We start from the raw sequence: 27524 nt of genomic DNA on the forward strand, positions 1-27524 counted from the left end.
CGCGGGAACGGCTGCTCCTTTTCGGGCTTTACGCGCCACACGTGGTAAGATCCTTCCGCCTCTCGGGCCTCACCGCACTTCCGGAGGCGGCCATGGCGAGGAGGAGCTTGCCATTGCGCTCCCCAAAAGGGAGGAGCCACTTCCGCGTCCTTCTCGGCTCGTCTCCTTCCCTCCCCATTCGAGCAGTTTCCATCGCTTGCGAGATTTCCCGGACAAAAGGCTTAAAGCGCGGGGGTGAAAGGTGGTAGCCCTGCAGCAATGGCCTTTGTTCACGCCACCCACACAGTTTCTTCCTCCTTCCCGCCTCGTTCCCTTGTCATCTGGCAACTGGGTGTTATTGGGAGGGAGCAAAAGTTTCGGAAAGAGTCCCGTTTCCCTTGGGAGAAGCGGGGCAGCGCGCAAACGCCAAAATGAGCAAACGTCCTCTTGCTAACTAGTAACACGTTTCGAGTTATTTATGTGAGAGCGAGCGCGGGTTATTTCCTACAGCAGAGTCTTGCCAGTTTTCCACAAAACGGAAAAAAGGAGTAACGCGGGGAGGGAGGGAGGGACTGCGAGTCAACACGAAGCGACTCAGCTTGTAAAAATGCAAAGGCGGCGGCAGCAGCAGGGCACTGTTAAAAATGGAGGCAATCAATTTCAATCAAAGCAGGCAGCTGCGAGCCTGCCCAAACTGGAAGGCTCTTCGGAGTTGGAAATCGCAGCTACAGCCCTTGCAATTTAAAAGGAGCTTCAAATGTTCCCGGGGAGGTTGGGGGGAGGGGGGAGAAAGGAGGAAGGAAAACGGGGGAGAGAGATCTGCAAAGTCTCGCTCCGAGAGCAAGTGGCCTCGTTGCGCCGCAGTGGAAAATGCACTGGAGGCGCGCTCTTTCATAACAGCCCCTGCATTTTGAACTGTGGTGCCATAAACATCTGAGGGCTTGTGTGGGTGACCCTTTGCTGTAACATGAGCACATGGAAATAGGGGGGGGGGAGGAAATAGTGGTATTTCCACTTCACTCTAACCTTCTGTTCCACAACTTAAGGGCAGCGAGAGAACTGATTTAAACTCTAATCGCCTTTCCTTCCTAGATGCAAATCGTAGAGTTCGGCTGAGAGTCACGTTCCAATGCATGTGTCTTTTTTCCTAAGCGGAATCCCGCCAAAAGAAAAAAACGGAGGGCACTAGCATTTGAGTGAATTGGGAAACCATCTGCTAAATAATTAAAAGAAATGGGGGCGGGAACAAAGGAGAAAGATGAAAGCGGTACCACTGTGGAAAGCCCGTCGTTCAAAACATCCCCTCCCCCAATTTGTAGTTTCTCAAGCGTGCAAGACAGAGAAAGAGCCTTTTATAAGACCTTTCTAAAAAGCCGGTCGCCCTTGCAGAAACAATTCGCCAGTGTTGGGATCAAAATCAGTAGCTGAAAACTACCGCAATGGGGTCTGTAAAAAGAACAAAAACGAGGATTCTGTCGAACAGAAATCTCTGAGCTGAGCAAATACCACTAATTCACTATTCTAAATCCAGTGTTGTAAAAAGAAGTAGGGCGCGCACTCCCTGTCCCTTACTGAGTTTTAAATTCATTCTCCGCGAGGAAGAACTTTTGCAAGTTCTTAATTTTAGACACCAGGCTTACGCACGCTTACGCGGAAGGCAATCCTTTTTTTTTATTTTAACAGAACTTACTTCCAAGTAAATGTGTCTCAGATCACACAGCCTTGCCCTACTCAGCTCACACAGAAGTGAGCCCTGCTCGAGTTCACTCGAATTTCCTTCCGAGTAACGTAGTCATAAGGTTTCAACTGCCCGAGACATCAAATATACTTCCCTTTACTTGTGCGCGCTCGGTGTGAAAAGAAAGTCTAAAGTTGACTCCCAAGTTTTTGCTTTTGTTTCCCTCTAAACAACATGGAGGAAATGAAATCGCGAAGACGGGCACTGTAACAGCGCCCCAGAAAGCTGCTTCAAAGAAAGACAAAAAGAAACGGGGCTGAGAGCAAGGAAATTTTGCAAGGAAACAGTTTGATCCCGCCTTTAAGGAAGGAGAAGGGAGGGCAGGCCGGAGTGGTTGAAGTGAAAAGCGTCACATGTTGCATTCAAGTCCTGACAAAAGAGTCTTATCGAGTCCTCCCCCCGTTTTCTAATTAGAGGTAACTTGCACAAACACTGTACTTCTCAAAAAAAAATCCCCCTTTTTAAAAATAACAGAGATCGCCTTTAAAAAGACCCTCCTCCCCCTTTTCGCCCTTCTTGAAAGTTTTTCGCCCTCCTTGAAAGTTTTTATAGGTTTGACCGCATGGGTGATTCAGACTCTACGTCAGTCATCTTCCCTCCGCCTTCTTCCTCATTTAAATGAATTTGGAGCTCCTCCCACGGGGTAAGGTCTGAAACTTTATAAATTGAGCTTTACGCAAAACTCTTCTGGAAGGAGAGAGAAGGGAGAATTGCTGGAGCTGGAGGGGGCTAGAGGAGTACCCAGGGAAACTGGAGGCTGTGCCTTACAACACTGTGATTCATTTTATTTTTCTATTCTAATATACTTATTCCACGTCTTCGCCCCTCCTTTTGGTAGCTGAAGATGTCTACAGCCCTCGTGTCTCCAACCATCTTCGAGCTGAGTGAAGTTTTATGCAAAGTAAGTTGTAGCCCCTATTATCTCTTAAAACTTCTCAAGGGAATAGTCTCTCACTCTGCATCTGTCACCAGCCCCCCCCCCCCGTCCTGTTTTTGCTCCAATATTCAGCGTTTTAGGAGCCTAAAGTTTTGCTGGGTGTTGCGTGTTTTTAAGCAACGCAAAGTTTTGTTTGGGAGTTGGTGTGGAGCCTTGAAGAGTTATTTAGGCTGCAATTCTGAGCACGCTTACCTGGGGGTAAGCTTCATTAAACTTAATTGGGCTTACTTCTTAGTAGGCATACTTTAGATTGCTTTGTTAGGGAGATTTGCCTAGGAAGAAGTTAAGGTAGGTTATTGCGCCAAATCTAGTAAAATGCTGTTTCGGGTACTGTCACAAACTAGCCTTCTTCGCTTCCCGTGTTTTTGACTTGGTTGGACTCTTTTGTTCAGTTTTTGTTCCGTTTTTTCAAGAGTTTCAAATTTGGGTGCCTTCTCGAAGAAACTTGTTAGATGTTTTCAGTGACTTGCTGGGATTGCATTCCGAAATGGTTGCCATGCAGTTTGCCCTCTTGCTTTTTGGCTCAAGTTTACAACGGCTGGTCCTTATTCCTTTGAAAGCCATTCAAATGTATGAAAGCTTGTTTTTAACGTGTGCAGAAGAAACTGGCCCTCTTATTTTCGTGAATCAGAAAGTGTGTTTAAGACGGCAGCCCCTTTTCTTGTGGGAGTTGCCCTTCATCCTAGATTCTGTGCAGTACTTTGAACTAAGGCGTGCCGTGGTTCAGTTTAGACTTTTGCTCATGTTGTGGAATGTGAAATTTTAGCAACTTGTGCATAGGGAGCCGAAGGTCCCTATTTCATTTCAGATAGCAAAACCAACCTCCGGGGTTCACTTGGAACTCTTAACGCGTGTCTTGGAAAGTTTCTTGCTTGCAATGACTTGCTCAGCCGCACGTCTAATTGCTTACTCGGGGTGGGGAAAGATGGCTGTGGCCACTTTTCCCCGCAAGTGGGATCTGTTGCTGTTTTTCACGTCTACTGGCTTCTCCTTGGTTGGAAAGGAGAAAATCGGGTGTGCGCGCGCGCGACTGGATGGAGATGTGGAACTGGGGCTCTTGCAGAAGAACGTTTGCAGGCAAGTCACCGGCCCTTCCCGCCTTTAGTTCTGCAGTTTGCTGCTTCTTACAGCCAGCAGTTTACCAGTCTTATCTCTCATTCCACTCACGCGGCTGCGTTTTTCTCTTTCAAGCGGCCTTATCTTTGCATAGCCGAAGTCTTTGCCTGTATGCATTTCTCCTACGTTTATAACCAAGCTGGAGGAGAACTTGCTGGTGGGTGAGATCAGTGTTGTGGGAAAGTTAACAACTATAACTAGGTTGCAAAGCACTACTTCATTGAGAACAATGTCACATTGGAACTAGTAGTTTAAATTCTGAAGTTGCACAGCTGTTTGTGCTTTTTCATGGACCCCTCATAACTTCCAAAACGGAGCAAACCTGGGTGTTGTTTTTCCACTTACCATTAAGTGTGTTGAATATGGATGCACAACAATGACTTTTTAAAAAAAGTCTCAGAGTAAACATAAACCGGACCAAGCCCCGAGTCTTGCCTTTTACCAAGCATGTCTTCTTCCTTGATGCTTTCAAGCAGTTTAAAACTGAAGCTGCAGACTCTTCTTTGCTGCCAAATGGCTAATTGCAAAGGAATCCTCTTGCGGTTATGGGTGAATTTTGCCATGGATCACATGAAATGCAATTCCTGTGCAGGAGGTGGAGCAAGAGGGATGGGATTAATTTAGATTAGTAACTAGCATGCTTCCCAAAGTCTCACACCTCTTTTCAGCTTGAGTCTTACACACTTCCCCCACCACAGATTTTTTTTTTTTACTCCAGAGTGGGATCTGTTGTATATAGCAATATTATTATTATTATTATTATTATTATTATTATTATTATTATTATTATTATTTGTTTGCCTGTATTCACTTCTCTCCCTCCTCCTCCATCCTTTCTTACTGGAAGGGGGCATGGGAATAGGGGTTGAAGAATGTGCTCAGAAATTTGTGAGTAACTAGGTTAGGCCTTTAAGGCATAAATTGCATAGTGGAAGTATTGAATCCATGCCTAGCTCGGAAAGGAACATGCTTGGGGGATGTGGCTGCTTAAGGAATAGTTGGAGAGGCCTTTGCCTAGGGCAATGAAACAACATGTATTTAATTGTGGCATTATGCTTGGATGGAACAAATGAACCTGAAGCAAAAGCTGTTGTATAGCAGCATTGTTTACTGTGCTGCTTTGGAAGTATTTTGACATACTGTATAGCTGTTCCCTGATAGAAAGAGGCTCATCTTTTAGATTGTGCCTTTCATTTTCCTTGACCCAACCTGTGGCGCAGAACAGTCTGGGGGCTTTGGGAGAGCCTATTATGCCCATAAGGAAACTGGGAGGGAGGTATAGGTGCCAGGTTTTAGGCTGCAACTTGCTGAAAGGTTCTTGAGGAAGTTGGGTTGTTGACTGGCCTCTCCTTTTCCCCCTGCTATAGAGTAACAAGATGCTGAACTACAGCCCTTCTGGTCTCGGAGGGTGTCTCTTGGACAGAAAGGCAGTGGGAACCCCAGCTGGCGGGGGTTTCCCCAGGAGGCACTCGGTCACCTTGCCGAACTCCAAGTTCCACCAGGCCCATCTTCTCAGCAGCCTCAAGGGGGAGCCAGCCCCAACTCTCGGGCCCAGGGAGAATCGCTTTCGGGACCGCTCCTTCTCTGAAGGTGGCGAGCGCTTACTGCAGCAGAAGCAGCCTGGCGGACAAGTCAACTCGAGTCGCTACAAGACGGAGCTATGCCGCCCCTTCGAGGAGAACGGGGCCTGCAAATACGGAGACAAGTGCCAGTTCGCCCACGGCATCCACGAGCTGCGAAGCCTGACCCGCCACCCCAAGTACAAGACGGAGCTCTGCCGCACTTTCCACACCATTGGCTTCTGCCCTTACGGGCCTCGCTGCCATTTCATCCACAACGCTGAGGAGCGCCGCGCTGTAGCCAGCGGCCGAGATCCTGCCATGGCCGACAGACCCCGCCTCCAGCACAGCTTCAGCTTCGCAGGTTTCCCAAGTGCCATTGCTGCCAACGGGCTGCTGGACAGCCCTACTTCCATAACCCCTCCGCCCATCATGAGTGCTGACGACCTCCTGGGCTCTCCTACTCTGCCTGACTGTGCCAGCAACCCCTTCACCTTCTCCAGCCAGGAGCTGACCAATCTCTTTGCTCCCAGCATGGGGGTGCAGATGCCTGGTGGTGGTTCGCCCACTGCTTTTCTCCTCAGACCCATGTCGGAGTCCCCCAACATGTTTGACTCGCCTCCAAGTCCTCAGGACTCTCTCTCCGACCAGGAAGGCTACCTGAGCAGCTCAAGCAGCAGCCACAGCGGCTCTGACTCGCCCATCCTGGACACCTCAAGACGCCTCCCCATCTTCAGCAGACTCTCCATCTCTGACGAGTAACCTGGTGTTGCCTCTCGGCCTCTTCTAGCCTCTCTTCTTACAATTTTAAGCTTGTAATCTCTCTCCTTCCCACCTCAGCCCCCACCCCCAAATCTTCTTAACATCTCTGGGTTAGATGTTAATGCAAAGATAGTCCACTTGCCTAAAGTCCACTCACTGGCTGAAACCACAAGTGCCAAAATTACAGCAAAAAGTGATAATCGTTTACAAATGTAGTGCCTTTTTTTAACATGTTCACTGTGACTATATTACCTCTCCAGCTGCAGAGGGCACCAGCAGCCTCCACAGAGCTCTGTGCATTTCCAGATGTGCAGGGAATATCCGGAACCAGCAGCTCCTATCACTGGCCATGATGCAGAATCTTCTTTCTCTAGCCAGTGTTTTGTAGACATATGGCATGTGGACGCCTGTTAACATCCAGCCCTTACCACCTTTTAAAGACTAACCTTGCCTGAATCTACTCAGGTCAGCCAGAAGAACAGCTGAGAATGGACAGTAGCTGTCACATGCATGGGACTTGGTGACTGGAGAGGGAAGCCAGATGGACAATGAAAGACTTGCTTTTGGTGCTACAAGTTCCCCGTGTGTACATGTGACACCTTCAAAAGCGAAACAAAAAAAATAATGGGGGGGGGTGTCTAACGGTGTTCATTCCACACATGCAAGTTCTGTGTAAACAAAGTTCCAGTAGTCATAGCTTTAATGGTTTTGCTCTAGATTACAATAGACCTATCCATAGAGCACTCACGCCAAGCTTTTTATTTTTATTTTCCTGGGTTTTTAATTTTGTATAACTTTTCAGAAATTGGAGAGCAAATTTTGCTTGTCACTGCACAACAATATAAAGCTTATTTAACTTATCAAAACGTATTTATTGCTGAAACCTATGCTTTTTTGTTAATTTTGTTCATATTTATCTGGATGAATTCATAGAATATATTCTTTTATGTTTAAATTATGATCTTCCATATTAATCTTAAGATTGTGAAGTCTTTTTCTTTCCCCCTTCCCCACAGTTTAATATATTATACTACAATGACATTTTTTGTAACTTTACACTTTTTTGGTTATTTTATTTTTAAAAAATGAAAAATTAATTTAAAAAAATGCAACAGCTGTGTTTGGATTATTTATTTTAGATCGTTCCCCTTTTTGTGTCAGACTGCAAATTGAGTTTAATGTGCTTCTTTGCCTCTATGCCCCAACAAGGCCTTTCCTGGATGGGATGAAATTCTGACCACATTGCTGTCATTGAAGGCTTCGTCAGTGACTTCAGTAGGGTCACGATTTCACTTCTGGCCTCAAGAATGTATACGCACAAGCTGTGCTGTGAGACGATAAAATGGAAGACTGCTTGCTTCCTTTTTTGTAAGTACTTAAAGGAAAAAAAGTCTACCCTCTGGTTTCAAGTGCCTATCAAAAGACATTCCAAATGCAGTTTGTCTTTGCATTTCTGTATTCCAAGAATGGAGTGTTTCCTCATTTAAGGTAAACTTTACTGGCACAAAGAACACATTGAATGTAATTTTTCCCATTACTGTTCACTACATTGCCTTTTTTCTTTCTTCCTTTGTGTGAGTTTATTTAAAGAATCTTTTGTAACGACTGTTTGCAGTTTAAATCAATAAACCCCAAGTGTTTTTTCAAGAATTTGATAGTGAAATTGGTTTTCCTTGCAGAAAAGTTCAATAACTCCAGTCTTGACAAATCCTCTTGCACCAGAATAGAAGTTAATTTGCACAAGAACTCCTGACTTTCCTTGTGATCTATGTGATTAGGCTGGGCTAATATTTATGCATCTTATCTTTGGCTTGCACTTCTGCTCTTCTTAGATGGGCTATTTTTATATAAGATAAAAAAATTCCTTCCAGTAGCACCTTCGAGACCAGCTAAGTTGGTTATTGGTATGAGCTTTCGTGTGCATGCACATTTCTTCAGATACCACTTCTGAAGAAGTGTGCATGCACATGAAAGCTCATACCAATAACAAACTTAGTTGGTCTCTAAGGTGCTACTGGAAGGATTTTTTTTTATTTTGTTTTGACTACAGCAGACCAACATGGCTACCTACCTATTATCTATTTTTATATAATAAGTTATTAAATAAATACTGCTTCAGGGATTCAAACATGTTCAACTCCTGCTTTGAGAGCATATTTTGTTGGCCAGAAGAAAACAGAAAAGTATTGTCAAAATGCCAAATAGTTCATCAAATAGCAGAGTGAACGCATTGGGTGGTTTGCCTTCTAATCTGAACTTTATCTTGAGCTTCCAGGAATTGTTGAAAGCATGTCATTGCCCTCATACACTTCCTTTATGTGCCAAATGTTCAAGAGTCCCTAAGAACATCTCTCCATCTGCCTCTACACAAACACAACTCCATTATTTGTTCATTTTGCTAAATAGGAGTACCAAGCTTATTGGCACCTTGTGACAATTTCTCGAATGTCTCAGGCAAGAAAAAATTGGTTTCTTAATGCAACGCATGCACACACATTCTTCCAAACTGCTGGATTTATCTTGTAAGCCTCTGGGATTTAGTAGTCCCAGTGTCACCGTGCAATAACAAAGGGACAATCCAGGGCTAAAGAACAGGGTGGGGGTGGGGACTGCTTCAAAAAATGTTAATGGGAAACAAAAGTGACAGGAACACAAACCAAACATGGTGCTCCTGCACTCTCAGCCCTTCAACAGTAGGGTCTGGAAGAAGATGGTGCTTGTCTGAATTGCCTTTATTATATTGCAAAAATAACAGTATTGTGGATTAGCACTGACTCCACTAGATACATGAAAATTTTGGTTCAACTAGGAAACAAAACTTCTAGGGTGGGGAGCAATGTTCCATCTTTGCAGAAAAAAATACTACTGTGGCATTTTTTCAGATGCAAGAAGTGTTGCCCACTATTGGCTAGGGGAGGGTCAAAAAATTTAAGAGGCACAGTAGGACTCTTATGCCTGTCATAGACTTAAGCTCACCTCTTGCATTTCATGGCTTCTTGACAATTCTGTGATAGAGTAATGGCAAGTGACTTTTAGTCACCCAGGAAGTTGCATGGTCAAGTAAGGATTTGAAGTTGAGTCTCCCCAGTCATGGTCCAGCTCCAAAGAGGCCAGAGGAGAAGAAGGATGACCAAGACAGCTGATGATGAAAAAGAAGGGCTTGTTAGAAAGGGTGCTGTGAAACAAGACCCCCCAGCACCTAAAATGGACAAAGAATGTGTGCTGCTATTAGTGGATGGGCTGAAGTCCCTGAATGACTAATGTGAAAGGATTTGGAAGATGGAATGTAGGTTGAAAAGTAAAGATCTGATTAAAAGATAATGGATGTCCAGAAAGCAGAGCTTAAATTGTGCCTAAAGACAGAAAAGCGTCCAGGAAGCAAACAGGCTTTTGTGGGTCTTTGAGTCAAGGGACATCAGGCTACTTTTGCAGAGTTGCATAGCAAGAAGAAACATGCTAGCTGTGACTTCTATAGTTACTACAATACAGTGGCCTGGTGGCATTTAGGAAGCAGAAGCACATACCTCCAACATTTATCCGATGAAAAAGAGGGCCATCCTAGTCTATTATTATTATTATTATTATTATTATTATTATTATTATTATTATTCCCCACCCATCTGACTTGGTGGCCCCAGTCCCTTCCCTATACAGGGCTGCCTTCAGATGTCTTCTAAAGGTAGTATAGTTACTTATCTCATTGGTTCAGGTCGCATAGCTCTATACACTCCAAAAATTTTCTGATGAAAATAGGGTTGTCCTAAGGGAAAGCAGGGCATTATTGGATCAAATCAGAAACTGGGACAGCTTTTGTAAATCCAGGACTGTCCCTGGAAAATAAAGACATTTGGAGAGGTACTGAGAGGTGATGCTGTGAACTGAATTTCACTTATAGGCTGAACTAAACAGTAAGACTTCTAGTATTCTGCTTCTAATACAAAGTGTTTCACATTTAAAAGGTAAGTGAAAAGGTTTAGGTTGAATTCGAGCGAAACCAGTGTCTTGAGAAAATTTTAGTAAATAGGCCTTTGACTTGCCTGGTATCGTAACATGATGATCTTCCCACTGTGGTTGTCTTCCAATACAAGAAGGGACGTGTGCTGCAATAAACTTGGATTTCCAAAAATAACAGCTGATATGTATAAGAAGCTTAAAAGGAAAGGGGACAAAGCTGATTCTGATAAGTCCTTTCTGTTAAGGCAAGATAGAACAAATGCAGCCTTTTAGAAGCTATTTGGATCAAATAGGGAAGGGGCCACCAAGAATCTTGCTTGAAATAAGTTAGGGAGTCTGTTTGGGGGGAAACACGTTTCTCAACTCTTCCATTCAAACACTCCTTGAAATGCTGGCTGCAGGTTCCATGTAAGAAGGAAGAAAAGTTATGTTAAGATTGTGCCTTTCCCTTCATTTAGGGGGAGTGCTGGTTCACCCCATGCATGACAACAAAAAAGGCAGATTCTGGGACTTGGTGGAGGACTTCTGCCCACCCACATGCTTTGTTGGTGTTTGCTGCTGCAGATTGCAATGGAGCAAGGTATTTACTTGCACTGCATTTCAACGTCTTAAAAGGCCTGCTCTAAACCAGATCATATGGGGATTGCATTACCCAAGAGCATACCCCTCAACTGTCCCATTTTGAGCGGGACATCCCAGGCTTACAGAGGCCACCCTGGCTTCTGTTGGGATCCTGGGATGTCCCATTTTGGCTCCTGCGAGATTGCAGCCCCCAAAGATGCACTTTTGGGGGGACTTGTAGAGCCAGTTGCAGCATCAGGGGCACAGGGGGACTCCTCTCGGCCCACCAGCCCTTGCCCTCAGCACACTCAGGTGTGCCTCCTCATGGTGCGCAGGACACAACAGATGTGCCAAGCGAGGCAGGGAAGAAGGGAGAAGGAGCCGCCAGACTCCTCAGGATGCAGCCTATGTCCCCCTGTGCCAGCCGCCTCAACATGGTGGTGAGGAAGCACCAAGGGTGAGGCAGTGAGTGGAGAGGAATGCTCCACAGCAGCACAAACGGCACTCGGCTGTGACATGGGCCCCGTCATGGCTGGGAGCTAAGCAGGTGCCCACAGGCCCAGAGTGGCAACAGCACTGCCTTGAGAGCTGCTACCTCTGTCCAACGTTGGAAGAGAAGAAGGCAGTTTCCAGATCTGGCTCTCTCCACACCACCTCACTGCTGACTGGCTGCGTTCCCCACCAGCAGCTGGCTTAAGTAGAGTGTATGCAATCTCGGCCTCAAGGAAACCTGCCTGCCAGGGTGAGTTGGAGATTTTGGCCTTGGTGATCCCTGGAAGCCCTTCTGCCTCTGTGCTTCTATGAGTCTATTATTCAACTACAGATATGGTCAGGGAGAGGAAGGGGGTACTGGAATAGGCAACAGTATTATCTGAGCATGTGCAGAAGGCATTTCAGTGCAAGATGCACTGGGGGGGCACTCTTGTGTGAGTTTCATGATCCGCATGGGAGCATGGCCCCAAAAGTTTTGTTTCCTGATTTCTTCTGCAGCATGTTGGAGGGTATGCAAGTGTGTAAAGCAGCACAGGCTTGATCTTACAACCGCTTGGTTGACTAAACTATGTCTGGTCTCTACCAAAGGCTACACTTATTCCCTAGACAACCTTTGTTTTAAATAGGTCTTTAAAACATCCTAAATGAATACCTGCTGTGCTCAGACTGAACGCTAAGGGCAAGAACGGCTGTTGATTTATGACCTCCCCCACTAAACCATGGGGGTTCTAAAGGAACCCACTGCAGCGTTTAAACAGACCAAAGGCGTTGAACACAGTTCTGCAATAACAACAGAGGAAACGGGATTGTGGGTCGGTTGCTGCCAGGCATGATGTGGCTTTATGACGTTTCCTCATGGGTATAACAGAACTCCTATTTGCTGTTGCTGTTTTATGGGGCAGTCTGGGTTGCGCTGGGTTGTTTGCACCGCAGATCTTTTGAATTCCACCACTTCGTTCTCAGGTTCCTTCCTCCACCCCCAACCTCCACTTCTTGTTTCTCAAAGTATTATTACCTGCCAATCTTTCTTGAAGCAGTTTCACTCTAACGACTACTTCATATGAACACTCAGAGGAACATGAGAGCTCTTGCCTCTTTAATACCTGCTACAAATCAGCCTTTTAGAAAATAGTTTCGTCTTATATCCCCTACCACACACCCCTTCTTGCTCAATACACAGAAGTGAAACCTGCAGTTAACTGTCTTAAGATTTTTTTCAACTGTCTGTTTAACATCTGGCTGCCATCCTCACCCCCACAGCAATCAAAGCGTGCCATAGCAATTGGCATTTCCTCACTTTCTAAAATAATTGGAACCAGAAAAACCATCATTGGGAAATCTGTAGCCACCCAGATGCTGCTGAACTACAATTCCCATCGTCCCATGCTGGCTGAGGCTGATGGGTGTTGGAGTCCACTAACATCTGGAGAGCCATGTTTCACATCCTTGTAGTAAAGTCATTCCTTTTTTAATATAAAAAACTAGCATGATGTGGTACCGACGCAGGGGCGAGTGCTTTATGATGTGAACACATTCTTGGGGTTGTCTGTTTGTTTCTATAGCAGTTTTAATTTTCAAAGAGCCGCAGTCTATCACCTTCAGCATTCTTTAGCAATGCTCTGAGAGCAATCACCATTACTTCCCGCTGGGAATTTAATGCAGGTCAAAGCTTAATATTTTCTCTGCTGGGTTGCAGTGCTTCTCTCGCACAGTCTGCTTTGCCCTTCAACCAGAAAAAGAAAGCATTAAGAACAAGACAGAGGCGTATTGACTGCATCTCAGAGAAGTACTTTGGCAGGTTTAACAACAGCTCCTATATGCTACAGTTTCAAGAGCACAGGAAAGGTGCAATGTTGATTTGTTCATGTTCTTTCAATATAGCATAGGGTTCTTTAAAATGCAGTACAGAACCACAGTATAATTTTTTGCAACAGGGATGTTGAAAATAATCTAGTCCAGCCTTTGCTGTGGTGCTCTCCAGGTATTTTGGATCACAACTCCCTCCAGCCGCAGCCAGGTCATGGGCGCTCAGAGCTGTAGTTCAGAAATACCTGCAAGGCCGGCAGGTTCTTCGTTCCTGCTTTAAAAGGGCAGTTGTGAGAAATGCTGAAATAATGTACGTGAAGCACTTAGTGAAAAATATATAATCTTATTGTTATAATATTTATTGGTGATTAGGTATTTTTATGCCTCCCTTTAATCAAACTCTCAAGGGAGTTTACGAGAAGGAATAAAACAATTAAAATGCAAGTGCAAAAGAAGCATAATTAACTAAAAGGATGCACACCTCAGAGGGAAGCTCATTCCATAGGTGAGGGGCCACCACAGAGAAAGCCCATTCATGGGATCCTACCCCATAAGTATCACTAGGCATTATATTTTTCTTCCCCGCTGGCATCCTGAAGGTGGCATAGGCTGTATAGACACTATGTATTTAAAGCACATGACTTTCCCCGAAGAATCCTGACATTGGTAGTTTGTTAAGGGCGCTGATAATTCTAGCACTGTGAGGAGTAAACTACAGTTATCACCCTGTTCTTTGGGGGAAGTCATGTGCTTTAAATGTATGGTGCAGACATAATCCTAGGATGGTGCACCACTGACTTTTTCCAAAGGTGTGGATCTGCTAATAGTCAGCTTCACATAAATATTATTCTCCTTTGGCCCTGTGTTGTATTTTTATGGTATGGATGAACCACCAGGCCTTCTGCTCGCCAGAGGAATAAAATTAATTCTACAGTGAACTGCGATGACAAGTTCTTGACAGATTTCTTAATACTAGAAACAAGTGTTCAATATGTATGACAAATAATTTACTGCCTCTTTTATGTGCAGCAAAATGCTTGCCCTCCTGTTAATGGACTTCATCCTCTTCCTTTAGTTTCCTCTCAACCAGTTTTGAATAATGAAGTAATGCTAGTCTGGGTAACTTAATATAGCTATAAGATAAGATTTTAACCAGGAAATGCAGTGCAATGAAGATCATTCAGAGGCCTGTGTAAAATGTGTCATTGTTTTTTGTCTACATCGTTTAGAAGATTGAGGTCAAGTGTTCATGGTTGCAACTGGGATCGGCGTAGGAGTCTGTTCAAGTCTTGCTTGGATTCAGATGCAGTAAGTTCACAAGATATTTCCCCATTCCCCTTGACTCTCTTGCCTTCCATCATCACCCAGAGCAACACAGGGTGTGTTGGATTCTGGGTAGGTTTGTTTGCTGAAGGGCCTCTGCAACTGCAAGACATCAAGTAATCTCTTACAGGTGTGAAACAGCTACCACTGGCCAAACACCAAAGAGGCAACACTCATACCACATCAGACAAAAAAAGTTGAAGTAATTCGCACATTCAGTTATGAGTCATTTGGATGATGAATTCCACAGTAGACTGATGCAGCAGCAGCAACAGAATCCTTTAGTGACTTACAGACTAACAAGTTTATTGTGGCATGAGCTTTTGTGGACTAGAGGCCACACTGCTGCTCACCTCATTCACCAGACTTCATCGACAACAAGCGTCAAAGGAAGCATTTAGTATGAAATCACAGAACTATAAATTATAGCATATTCTATTCTGTTAAGGCTAAATCAGAAATGTGGGTTTCTCTCCCCACCACCATAGGTGTTTAATCAGAACTGCATAGATGGAGAGACAATATTCAAACCAGGGACTGCTCCTGTAAATTGGTGTCTCTGTTCCTTTCTGGTACAGCAGGGATGGGCTCCCTTTTCATTTCATCGCCTTTTCCCTTGTGGCCAACTCTCTGTGGGGCTGCATGCTACTTGTGGGCAGGGCCAAAACAAGCACACATGCATAGCTTGCAGATGTACAGAAATGTGTAGACTCTCACCTCCCTTCAGCATGAGCTTATTTCCAAGCCAAGTCGCTATGAGGGGGAGGCAGCAGACAGATGGGCAAGTTATATCTGGCCCTGGGGTTCGCCTCTCCTGTTGTCCACATTTGAGTTTCGCATGGAAATGACACAGCTCAGACAAACTGCTATCTCTTATATTTCATGGCCTTTAACCCCAGTATTTACCATTTGTGTCTCCCCCTTCCCCCATATGCATATATGTGCATGTCTGCCAACACTCCACACATCTGAGAAACAGGGCTCCATTCTTAAAAGCCTGTACTATAATAAATCTGCTAGTCCTTAAGGTGCCACAAGACTCTTTATTGAGTGTTGAGCTATCAAATGACAAATATGTGAGTCAGCTCTTGTTATGAGGACAGATAAAGGACTTTATATAACCTTGCAGATATATTCCTTACCCTAACCACGACTAATGTTTCAAGTATTCATATTTTCCCCCAGTCGGATGACAACCCTACAGCAGAAGCCGCCCTCTATCTAGCAAATGTATAGTGACCTGAGAAGGAGGAAGAAGGGTTGGCGTGAGAAAGAGAGATATGAAAAGGGGAGGAGGTGGGAAGGTAGAAGTTGGTAGTCCTGAGAAGTATGTCCTACATTCAGCCGATCATAATCTATATTGGATCTGATCTATTTCCTGGATATTAACACCAGGTGGGGCATGTCACCACATGACACAGATATTTGCCTGCTCTAGCATGCCCTGTTCCCACAGGTTAAGCTCACCCTCCTTGCCATGCAAGGCCCCCCCTCAAAAAGCCACAGAGAACTGTATGTTCTCCTGGGTGTTTTTAACCACGCACTTCCTCTTATTGGTTTATTTTGTTCCTGTGCTGGAGCTGAGGCTTGACTGGTGGATGAGAGCGTGGGGTTTGTGGCACTGACTAAACACACCACTTCAGGCAGAGGACTGCTTCAGCGTGCGCCCGTGCGCACACACACACACAGCACAGTTGTTTCCCTTGCTTCTAACCCAAGCTGCAGCTGTCCCAGAACAAAACTTGACTGAGAAGAGGCATACCAGGCCAAACCCAAAGTCCCTGTAGCCCATTGTGTTATCTTAGTAGCAGCCTATGGGAAGAAGGCTGGTGGCTTCCAGGAGAGAAATTCCCAGTTGTGCAATGTTATTTTATGGAAAAGGAAAAGAAAACAATTATTTAGCCCGAGGAGAAAAAGAATATATTCTGCAAAGTTTATTATAGTTAATTGCAACTTTGGTTGTAGGAAAATTGTAACTAGGTTAAGATGACCTTGAAATGTGCACTTCCTTCCTTATACCAATACTTAGCAGTCAATTAACTAATCCCTTTGTCTTTGTCCATGGAGTTTTCTTGGCAGGGATACTGGAGTGACTTGCCGGTTCCTGCTCCAGGTGGTTGGACAGTGTTCTCGAAGCTACAAACACGAGTCTGACCAAACTGCGGGAGGCAGTGGAAGACAGGAGTGCCTGGCGTGCTCTGGTCCATGGGGTCACGAAGAGTCGGATATGACTAAACAACAACAACAACAACAACAACTAATCCCTGGTCCAAAGACAATGTCTGTGCCCTTCACAATAGCACGTAATAATCAGGGCCGGCTCTACTATTGGTAGCGTGAGGCAACCACTTCTGGCCACTGACTCTGAGTGCCATAAAAGGATAGCAAATTGTTAGTGATTTGATTTTTGATGATTGTGTTCATCCTTCCAGGGAGACGCATTTGCGGGACTTTCTGCCTCAGTACCAAAACAACTTGGTTTACTTAAGTACAGCTTGATTTGTAAAAGGGGTACGCCAGAGAGCAAAATGTCTTGGTCTAGCCCTGTGCACTGATACTGGCATCCTTGGAATCAGATGTAGTCCCTACTTCTCAAATAGTAGACCTATTCAGCTTTTCAAGATCACCATGTAATAATTGAAGCTCCTCAGAACCGAACCGAAGTCATGGCTCCCCCCCCCCCCAAAAAAGAATCCTGGGAACTGTAGATTGTTAAGGGTGCTGATAGTTGTTAGGACAGCCCTATTCCCTTCACAGAACTACAATTTCCAGTGTTTCTTGGGGAGAAGAATTGACATCATCCATTTTATGCTAATCAGATTCAGCAGTCCATTTTGCCTTCTATTCGGATATTGGCCAGATACAGATGATCATGATTAATCCTTTTGCTCAGTCCTATTTTTCCAGAAAAAGAGGTGCCGGAACTCACCATGAATGCTTCCATTGTTCTCTTATAATGGCAATGGCGCCCACCTGAGAGGTGCTGGAATGGAGTTCTGGTGAGTTCTGGCTGAAAAAAAGGCCCTGCTTTTGCTAGTGCATGCAACCTCATTTCCAGAGCTGGTAACCATAGTTTCCAAGTTTGGATGAAAAGACAAACTATGACTAAGAACAGACGTCCTGCTTTTGATTGATTGCACTGTAAATAGAGGAGCAAAAGTGGTTTTGTGAACAGGCAGAGGACTTGTTCATATTGTGTCTTATTAATCTGAGATATGATCATTTAAATGTGACCGCTGTTAATTGGTCAAAGCTATTTACCAGTTTTGTTATTCTAAGCTGGGCTTGAACTCAGAAGTCACAGCTGACTTACAGTAACTCTTCCAACCAGTTCCATCCCTAGCCCAACAATCACACAACCCACCCTCAAAAACCACAGCTTTTTCAGTTGTTCTGTACCATACAGCTAAAAACAACCTTTAAAAAATTAAGACTCAAAAACCAAATAATTTTGCATCTGGAAAAAGGTCTGTGTATAAAATAACTCCAGCGAATTAAAAGGAACACCAGACTTCATTCCCAATGTCATTTTACAGAACTTGCTTTCTAAGGAATAATATTTGTTGTATGATACACTTGTTGTCCACAGTTTTCTTACTGCTTCTTCTGGAATTCTAATCCATGAACTGAAGAAAATTAGGGCGTTGCACCTATCTACCATTCCCAGCAAGAGGGTGGTAGTGCTGTTGCTGATTCATTGCCTACAGATTCACATCTTCTGCAGCATATAGCTCAAAGAGGTTAGCAGACTGACTTCACACATTGCAGAAGGTGGGAAACTTAAGTATTAAGATAGCAGCAGCAAGTGTTGAAATATTCACCACTGTAAACATTATAGAATTATGCAGAGTCTGGAATATGAAACAAATAAACTTCAACTATGTGCATCATTTTCAAAATAACAAAAGGGACTTCTTCTTTTTGAGTAATCCAAAATTGCTTCCCTCTATGCCCACCTAGCTGTTCAAAAGCACAATTAAGTGCAAGTAGATAAATAGGTACCGCTTTCTAGCAGGAAGGTAAATGGCGTTCCGTGTGCTGCTCTGGTGCCGGTTCGCCGGAGCAGCTTCGTCACGCTGGCCACATGACCCGGAAGTGTCTGCGGACAGTGCTGGCTCCTGGCCTCTAGAGTGAGATGAGCGCACAACCCTAGAGTCTGTCAAGACTGGCCCATACGGGCAGGGGTACCTTTACCTTTACCTTTATGCAACAGCTTATGAATGACTTTAGTTCCTACTCCAGATCACCAATAGTTACAAATGGAGCGGCCACAATCCAAGCTCAACATGCTTAGTGTGTGGAGTGGCCAATTCTTGCAATTGAATTTGAGGAAGACAGAGGGAGTTAGTCCTGTAGGTAACCATTCTTACCACTGGATCTCTCAAAAAAGGGGGAACAGGTAATAAAATGGCAAATGCAAACACAGTAAGTGTGAAGTGGTGCTAACAATGACAAAACCCCTAAATTCTGATTATGATCACATGACAGAAAATTTTTTGAAGGGAGCTTTAGCATAGTGACTAGCTCAAATATCAACTTGTTCATAGGCCCCCATCCGCAATGAGATCACGGTAGTCTACTTTACAGTGTTATCGTAGATTACTGAGATAATTATGTGAAGCATACTGAGCTTTCAAAAATCACTATATAAATGTATGTATTATGCAGGAATATATCCCTTTCCCCCTCTTGATGGCCTATTAGCATAATCTCCCTTAGCTAGGCATTATCCCTAATATGAGGTATTCCCTTTCTCGGGCATTAAGTGTACCTTGCACATTTCAGACCAAAATAGCAGATTCTCTGCTACCTGATATACACCTTGTGCACTATCAAGTGATCAGGAAAGAAGCAAAACAGGTACTACAAGGGCAATGACAAAGCAAACACCCCTCATAGATAAACTCTAAGTAGACACACCCAAGTCTCCAGGGCTAACAGCCCCATGTAAACTGAGCATTTCAAAATAATGTGCATTTGATCCATGAACAGGCTGATAACCACTATACTTATTTGATCTGGTATATATGATATAGATTCTCCCCTGCAGTTTCAGGCTATCTGCAAAAATGTTGACTGAACCTCTGACAGGCCACCATACATGTCTGGTGGGCAACCTTTCACCTGCACAGCTGCTGATCTTTAATCTGAAACCAGCACAGGCTTGGTAAATGAGGCTGGAAAAAAGGGAAACAGAATGCCTTTTTTTTGGTAAGGACCTTCAGGCTAGATGTGTGGCTCCCAGAGATTTTACAGGTGATTGTCCTGCCTCACGCCCAGCAGATAGAGGATCTTGTGTGCAAGTAAGACAGACATCTTTATGCACGCAAGTTCGAGTACAGGACTTGGCAGCAGACATAGTGTTCAAGAGTCACAATCCAGGAATCAAGCAAACATTCAGAACTGGACAGAAGCATCAAAGGGGTCACAACAGTTTCCACACCGTTGAGGCACAGCGGGCAGAGCCCTGTTCCAACTCCAGTTCCCCCCAATCAGATCTGTTTTTTTTTCTACCTCCTCCTGCAATGGGGCATGCTGACTCAATCCTGTGTGGGAGATTTTTTTGCAGTCAAACTTAACAGTGCATATCTATGCTAGTTAGTAAATGAAGGGGTTAAGGGCCACCGAGCTGTAAAATGCTAGAGAAAGGAAATGGCTAGGTCACGCCCCCTCACCTTTGGGAAATGAAGTTGTTTTGTTTGTTTCCTGTTCCTCTCTCACTCTTCTGTCTGAACTATGTAACTGACCACATGCATGAGGTTGGGGCACCCTAGCTCAGACTCCATGCTTGAAGATACTTTTTGGTTTTTTGTACTGAAGAAGCTTTTACCTGTGATGTTTCTGCTGTGATTACTGTAAGTAAAGCTTTGAAACTTAGGAAAGTTTGTGGCCTATTCACTCTGAGAAGAGTAGAGGCAGGGGGAAACTGTAAGCACTTAACACTGGGACATTTAAAGGTCTAACAACTTATATTTCCCACACTTTGTAAACACTGCATAGATTTGTGTTTTAAGCTCTACTGGGGGCTGTTTTGGCTAAGGAGTGAGTCAAGCCCCTCCCCCACTTTTTTTTTTTAATTCAGAGGGTGAACTGGGGGCAAATGTGGAACTTCAGGAATAATTGGTATTCACCAGTTATTTCCCAGTATCCTGGTCCTGGTAGCGCTTCGTGGTTCCTGACATTGATTCCTGTAAGTAAAGTAGGGGGACAGATGAGATGGTTAATAGCGTACATAAAATATTAGTTCTGACTCTTTCTACATTTGAGTTGTTTCTTTGCAGCCATTTCTTTCGTAAACATTTTTGTGTGTAGTAATCATTAGCAAGGAACAGTTTGCAGAAACCCCTTAGAGGGAATGAGGGTGAAGGAAAGAATGGAGTAAACAATACAAAATAAGGAACAGTGAGGGGAAAAGGGAAAAAATGTTGGCAATGACCTCACGCTAGCTAGCACCACTTGCATGATATCTAATCGAGAACTGGCTTTAAACAGCAAATATTGTTTTTAAAAAGTTTTTCAATTTCCTGAAATCATGAAGGAATTATTAGGGCATCTTTGCTGCTTTTTAAAATTATTTTTATTTTTAAAAAACTGGCACCAGCACACTTCAAGATATTTTTCCCATGCTGGCGCTGCCCCAGGCTGTTTACAGCAGTTAAGTTCATAACATGGAATAGCGAATTGTTGGAGTGATATTTCCATATAGCAGCAGTGAGGAGCCTGAGAGCTTCCACATGTTTCTTGACTCTAACTCCCATCAGCCCTAACCTATTGGTCATATTTAAGGCTGATGAGAGTTTGCTTTATTTTATTTAACAGAATTTGCATAGCACTTAATTGTAAATAAAACCTCTTAAGTAGTTCACTACACACACACACACACACACACACACACACACAAATTATAAGCTGCATACATTATGAAATAAGTACATTATAAGCTAAAATTACAGCTTAAAACACATATCAACTTTACATGTCTAGGTAGTCTTGCCTAAGCAAAAATGGCAAGACTACAAGCAGGGCATCAACAAGAGTATGGTAAAGGCTTAATAGCAACGAGTAGGGAATTCCAAAGTGTAGGAGCTTTCACACTAAAGGCTCGATTCCTTACAATGAACATTATGTGGAACTTGTAAAAGTGCCAGAAGTGGTCAAGTGGCACATATCTGGTTAGGTGATCTTGCAAGTAAACAGATACCAAGCTGTTACGAGCTTTATGTACTGATTGTAACACCATGAGTCTGGCCTGGTAACAAATCATCAACCAGTGCCAGAATCTGAGGAGGGATGTTATATGCTCCCAGCGTCCCACTCGTGTCAGCAATGAAGCTGTAGCACTAACAACAGTCTCCAGACTCAAGTGCAAGGGAAGCCCCACAGAGAATTGGGATTCAGCAACATCTGGAAGACCACAGATTGCCCATCCCTGCCTCACACAACCACATTCTGTGCTGCAACCTAATAGCAATCACTGCACGAGTTAAGGAAATAACTGCATTTTCTCTAGTGGAAAATCACAAACACCACTGGGAAAATGAGGCAACAGAAGCAGAGCCTGAAGGGAAAGTGTCTAGATGGCCCACAGCAAATGGGTCACAGCTGCATTTAACATTCTAAAACATGGTTACTTGAAAGGCCTGTAAGAAAAAGAAATAGTTTAACATTATTAAAATAAACAGGCTTGAGGAATTCTGCAAGATGGAAATTTTTTGTTGCCTGCGCTTCAATGCACCTACCATGATCGCCATTCCTTGGCACCAACTTTGTTGCTGCCATGTACATACCTCAATAATTTCAAGTTTTTGTGCTGTTGGCATATTTTAAGCAGTGCAACACACACTGGTTGTTGAAGGACATACTAAACGTCTACATAGTTTACCAGAACAGGGATAAAAATGGAATTATTTCTTAAAGGGGGCAATCACTTTTTAAAACAACAACAGACTTTTAAGTTCTTATGTGCAAAATGCCTTACAGTCCTTAATCCTTTGTAGGTGTAATCATCATTCAACCTTTATAAGCAATGTACCACCAGCCTGCAGTGTCTTTATGAAATACGCTTTCTTTACACATATTTCACATACCAAGCCCACAGCAAAAGGCACTTTTTCTTGTTGCTTGCATCAGGCCAACGGTAATCACTACCCCAAAAAAGCTGCTGGGCAGAGAGTCTTATGTTTTGCTGATGTCTTGCCATTATCAAGCAAACCAGGCCACGTTCAGCCTTTTGTTTCTTCAATGACCCCCCCCCCCCTAATCCCAGTTGCCAGGCTGTCTTCATGAGGAAACTATCCTGTGATTATTTCCAACCCTTGCTAGATTAATGAATCTGAGTTTGCTCAAATTCTTAGCCATTGTTTTCCAAAGTGGGCAATACTGTCCCCTGGGGAGCGCTGGAAAGATCCAGGGGTGCAGCAGTAGTAGCCTTAGGTGCAGCTGGGGGATGTTTAATAAAAATAAGGGGGCAGTGGAAGCATAAAGAAAGAAGAAGAAATTGAAAAACTGTTCATGCATGTTTCATCTGTTGTGTAATGACACTTACTGCCAGGTCAGACGCTGTTGCAGGATGCAACAACGCCTCTCCTGGATCTGGCAAGGGATTTTCCCATGCTTGGGTGAACGCTTTTCAGCTTTACTCAGGCCTGGGAAGTGGATCACAGCTTGCCTGCCTATTTGACCAATGGCAGGCAGGCTGTGACGCCGGCCCTGCCCCGTTGCTTAAAGAAGGTAGATTCCAGGGGGGCACTGTGTATTATTATTTTTTCTGAAAAGGGGTTGGTAAGCCAAATAAATGTGGGAAACTGTTCTAACCCTTCACTGAATGTAGAGATGGCCGGGGTAGGGGGTTTGCCCTCCCCCCAAACTCATAATAGTAATAATAATAGTAATAATAATAGTAATAATAGTAATAATAATAATAATAATTATAATTATAATTATAATTATAATTATAATTATAATTATTATAATAATAATTTATTTATACCCTGCCCATTTGGCTGGGCTTCCCCAGCCACTCTGAGCGGCTTCCAACCAAATATTAAAATACAGTAATGGATCAAACATTAAAAGCTTCCCTAAACAGGGCTGCCTTCAGATGTCTTCTAAAAGTCAGGTAGTTGTTCATTTCCTTGACATCTGGTGGGAGGGCATTCCACAGGGCAGGTGCCACTACCGAGAAGGCCCTCTGCCTTGTTCCCTGTAACCTGGCTTCTCGCAGGGAGGGAACCCCCAGAAGGAAGACAGCATAAAGTGTAATTTCCCAAGAACTTGGCAAAGCTTTTTCAAACCCTGAGTCAGGGATCAGTGAGTGCTCTTCCAATATTTCAGTTGATACAATGTTACATTGAAAAAGGCCTATCTATCTATCCCTTTGCAGGCAGCAGATGAACTCAATAATAAGGGAGCACAAGACAATCCTCTGGCCCAAACTTAGCAGCAAAGGTGCTAGAAAAGTGAGCAAATGTTTATCAAGGACCAATGGCAAACCACACCAGTTTGTGTGGTGAGTGAGCAGCACACTTTTATATGTATCTCACTTGCAAGTGGTAAGATTGCAGGAATCAGCTTGTTTTTCAAGGAGGAAGTGGGTAGATATTGTCGTAATTAGAGTGCATGTTTCTTCTTGTGGATACATAACCCATTCTGCTTGTTAAGAATTTTGTTCGGGTTCAATTATTACAAGAGCAGAGGTGTGTTAGGTTTGTTCCAGTGCCCTAGGTAAATTATTATCATGCCTACTGCAGCTTTTTCCATGCCCATCGCAATATTAGTATTGAATGTTTCCTAGTTCCAGGAATTTAGCTGGGGTTTAGCAGTCTCAATGCAACTAGGGGTGGGGAAAGGGGATTTTAAGAACAGACAGTGAGATTTCCAGGAAGGTTTGGAGCACTGATAGTTGTTTCTTTTAAAAATAATTACTGATTTGTGCTGGGGCATGGCTGGGATCCAAAGGATCATACATCTTCCCTGTCCCTTAGCACCCCTGCAAACCAGAGGAGAATGCAGACATGCTTTTGGGCCCTACCTCAGGAAAAGAGCCTGGGCTTTGCCAGCCAAAGGTCCCAGATTCAATGCCCCGCAAGGCCAGTGAAAGGTTCAGCTAGAAGCTGATGTGAAAACCATCTAAGGGTATAAGAAGAGCCTGCTGGGTCCTGTTCTTAGAGTAGCCAACCTAATCCCTGTGGGAAGGAAACCTGCAAGCAGGACACAAGAGCACTCTCCCCTCCCGTGGTTTCCAGCAGCTGGTGTTTAGAAAGATGTTGCTTTGGACCATTGTGGCAGAGCATAGACATCATGGTTAGTAGCCTTTGAGTGTCTAAGACTCTTGAGCAGGGTTGGGGAAACTCAAACCAGGGTAAGGCCACTGACGGCCTCAGGTGGCAGAATCCACTTGGGTAGCAGATTCCAAGACCATTTTTTCTTCCCCCTTGTTCCTGATATAGATCTTCTGTTACCCTTTCTTCCTTGGTTGAGGGGGGGGGGTTTTCCATTTTGGGATCTGCCTCGGGTGACAAAATGTATTGGGCCGGTCCTGAGCCAGGGGATGCAATGCTCTCTGGCCCTTGAAATTCAGCAGGCTATGCCCCCTCCCAGGCCACCCTTCTCACTGGCCTGCTTTGAACCCTCCTCAAGTGCATTTGCCTTGCTGTAATGTGTCCTTGAACTGTGATAGTGCCTCTTGCTTGCCTGCATGGAGAGTTTAGTTTGGGGGTGTGTGTAGAGAATCCTGTGGTTTTTGCGTGGCAGGATTGTAGCCTATTGTACAAAGGTAAGAGTCGCCCACTTTTGACTCCTACTCCACCTATTACTGGCACCCCCCTCCCAATGAGGGAATGCAACCCTTGAGTGGAACATAGTTCCCCACCCTACTCTAGAGAGCCACTGTGTGTCAGAAGAAACAATATTGGGTTAGATTGATAGTCTTTCCTCGTATAAGGTAGTTTCTTGTGTTCCTATCTTCCAAGCAGCTTTACTCTTTCAAAAGGCACTGCCAGGATACAGTTATACACTCCTTTAGTTTGATCTGAGTTGAGTAAAACCAGTGGGCTTAACTTCTAAAGAAACATATATGGGATGAAGATCCATTATGCGTGCACTTCAGTGAATATGACCAATTTCTTGATAGGCTGTGGACTTAGAATATACAATCTTCTTGGCCATCACCAGCCAAGTTTTAAAATATTCCGGCCAAGAAGCACGCATGCTTAGGTGTTCCAAATTCAGCCCACAATACTGCATTTAGGGACCAGATGCCTCACCTGCAGAAAGGAAACCAGACTGTTCAAGCTGCAAATTATCAAGTGAGCCTTGACACTTGAGTATTGTGTTAACCTCTGTGGTGCTTGGGCACCTTCTGTTGTAAAACTTTTTAGAATCAGCTCCAGAAAAAGTGGGAGCTTCGATGTCCCACGTTTGCTGAACTCTCAGAGAGAACCACCAAAACCTATTAAGAAAGTTATCCGTTATTAGTGTTAAGAATGGCAATATATCAGTGTGTTTCAGAAAATAACAGCTATTTGATGAAAATAACCGTTAACTTTGCAAAACACCCTTGGGTAGTCCATTATCTGTGTGAGTTCTCTTTTCATATTTTGCAGGAAGTGGTGGAAAGTTGATTTGAGTCTCCTCACACATTTGCTCTTCACCACTTCTTGTGACATGCCCAGCAAGCAAAAAACGCTATGCTGAGGAAGTAATCCATTACAGCCTGGTTGAGTCTGCCCTTACATTTTAACACATTTTGGGTGCTTTAGTCATGCTTAAGGAAGTGGTCTAGGCTTCTCTTGCCAAACAGAATATAAGTTCAGATTGTTCACAAGTGGAGAAACTTGTAGCATATAATGAGCAGTGGGGCTTCCTTCTGGCTTTGTCTCAGGCAACATGGTTCACATGTATACATGTTGTATTTATAGTCAAATTATCCCTTGGGTATATTAAATACCATAAGAGGGACTGAAAGAAATAAGCCAGAAACCCATTTTCTCAAAGTTCTAGTGAGAAAGGCCAAACTGTTATAATGAGGTATTTTAAGTTGTTTTTATTAGCCTTAAATAATATAGACTTACTCTACATAAAGGACTGTTTGTTGCTCTTTAGTCTTTCTCAGAATTTGAGATATGTAGAGTTGGTATTGACCAGCCCAAAATAATTTCAAGAACTGGGAAGTTAACTAGGAACTGACTGAGATGTTTGAGTTCCTCCCGCTTAAAGATACCTTAATAGGCATCCTATTCAACCAATGATGTAAGAAATTCCCGTACCATTTATTATGGATAAAAACAATAGGGATCTATAGAAATGTAACTGCAGTTTTATAAAAATGGTAGAATATCGTCTTATAGACAGCTTACACATTTTTCTAATGTGAACATTTAAAAAACCCGAAACACCATTATAATCATAATCAGATTTTGCTGCAAGAGAATGGGGATCATTTTTTAAAATACCAAATTGTGTTTTTCTTCCTTTTGTTCTCTCAATGCAATCAAGGTGTCTCTTTGATTTTGGGCATTGTGGCTTTGAATGAAAGAGTAGTCTCTAACATTTTTTTTAATGTACAGAATGTTTTCTTCACCATTCAGGAAAGTTTTTGAAACTGTCATATGTGCTTTAAACATAGGCTGTAAAGCAGCAGCTTCTCTGCTGGTGGCGGAGGTGATGGGCTGCCCTTGGGGCAGTTACTTCACCCTGTTTTGTGGGTGGGCCAGCTCTGAGTGACCTTCAGTGAGGAACTTCCTGAGGCAGCTGTGGCCCCAGAGAAGTAAATGAATCATGGCTAGTTCTCCTCTCCCATTCCTAGCTCCAGAATAACCTGCAGACTGTGCTGGGCCCTGAAATAGTTGCATCAGAACATTTTGCCCTAGGGGATGGTCAGAAGCAGAGAGGAACCACTCAAGAGAGAAATGGCCAGGCAAGAAGGCTTACCAGCGCTTCTGTGAGAACCTATAAGGAAGGTACAAGGTAAACCATTTCCCAAGGGACTGTACGCATTTGGGCTAAGGATAAAATTACATGGGGCTTTTCCAGACAATGGTGTAATTGCTCAATAGATGTGCTGTTGTAAGCCACCTGTTGTAGAAAGACCAAAAATCACCCACTCGTTCATATAATTCATATTTTATTGTTGATAAAATTTAAAAAAAAACAACCTGAGCTTTCATACCTATTGTGATGGTCAGCACTGCGTGGCAATGTGGCAGTTTGAGTAACATAGGCACTTCCTGTCTTACCACAGGGACAGAAATCCTCTATCCTCTGTTCAACCATGGCCTGTGGTGAACTCCCCCCCCCT

The 27524-nt window shown here is 43.8% G+C and overlaps 2 protein-coding genes across 4 annotated transcripts in view; both read left to right on the forward strand.

Moving 5' to 3' along the window:
• The first annotated feature begins 1755 nt into the window (after nucleotides 1-1755).
• On the forward strand, nucleotides 1756-7741 carry ZFP36L1 (ZFP36 ring finger protein like 1). The gene is made up of 2 exons (XM_083747714.1): nucleotides 1756-2618; nucleotides 5138-7741. The coding sequence occupies exons 1-2, from the start codon at nucleotides 2562-2564 to the stop codon at nucleotides 6089-6091; spliced, it is 1011 nt and encodes a 336-aa protein (XP_083603840.1). The 5' UTR covers nucleotides 1756-2561; the 3' UTR covers nucleotides 6092-7741.
• A 3885-nt stretch (nucleotides 7742-11626) lies between these two features.
• Nucleotides 11627-27524, forward strand: part of LOC310848788 (uncharacterized protein) — a 137402-nt gene continuing 121504 nt past the window's right edge. For 2 of the 3 annotated variants that reach the window (XM_083748278.1, XM_083748277.1), the window contains exons 1-2: nucleotides 13472-14212; nucleotides 20310-20417. In XM_083748278.1, the coding sequence (XP_083604404.1) occupies nucleotides 14102-14212; nucleotides 20310-20417 (219 nt within the window). In that variant the 5' untranslated portion in view covers nucleotides 13472-14101. Of the gene's footprint in view, nucleotides 11958-13471; nucleotides 14213-20309; nucleotides 20418-27524 lie in introns of those variants that run through there. The other variant, XM_083748279.1, reaches the window with a different exon arrangement.

Source organism: Podarcis gaigeae (assembly GCF_964106915.1).
Source record: "Podarcis gaigeae genome assembly, chromosome: 1".
NCBI lineage: Eukaryota > Metazoa > Chordata > Lepidosauria > Squamata > Lacertidae > Podarcis > Podarcis gaigeae.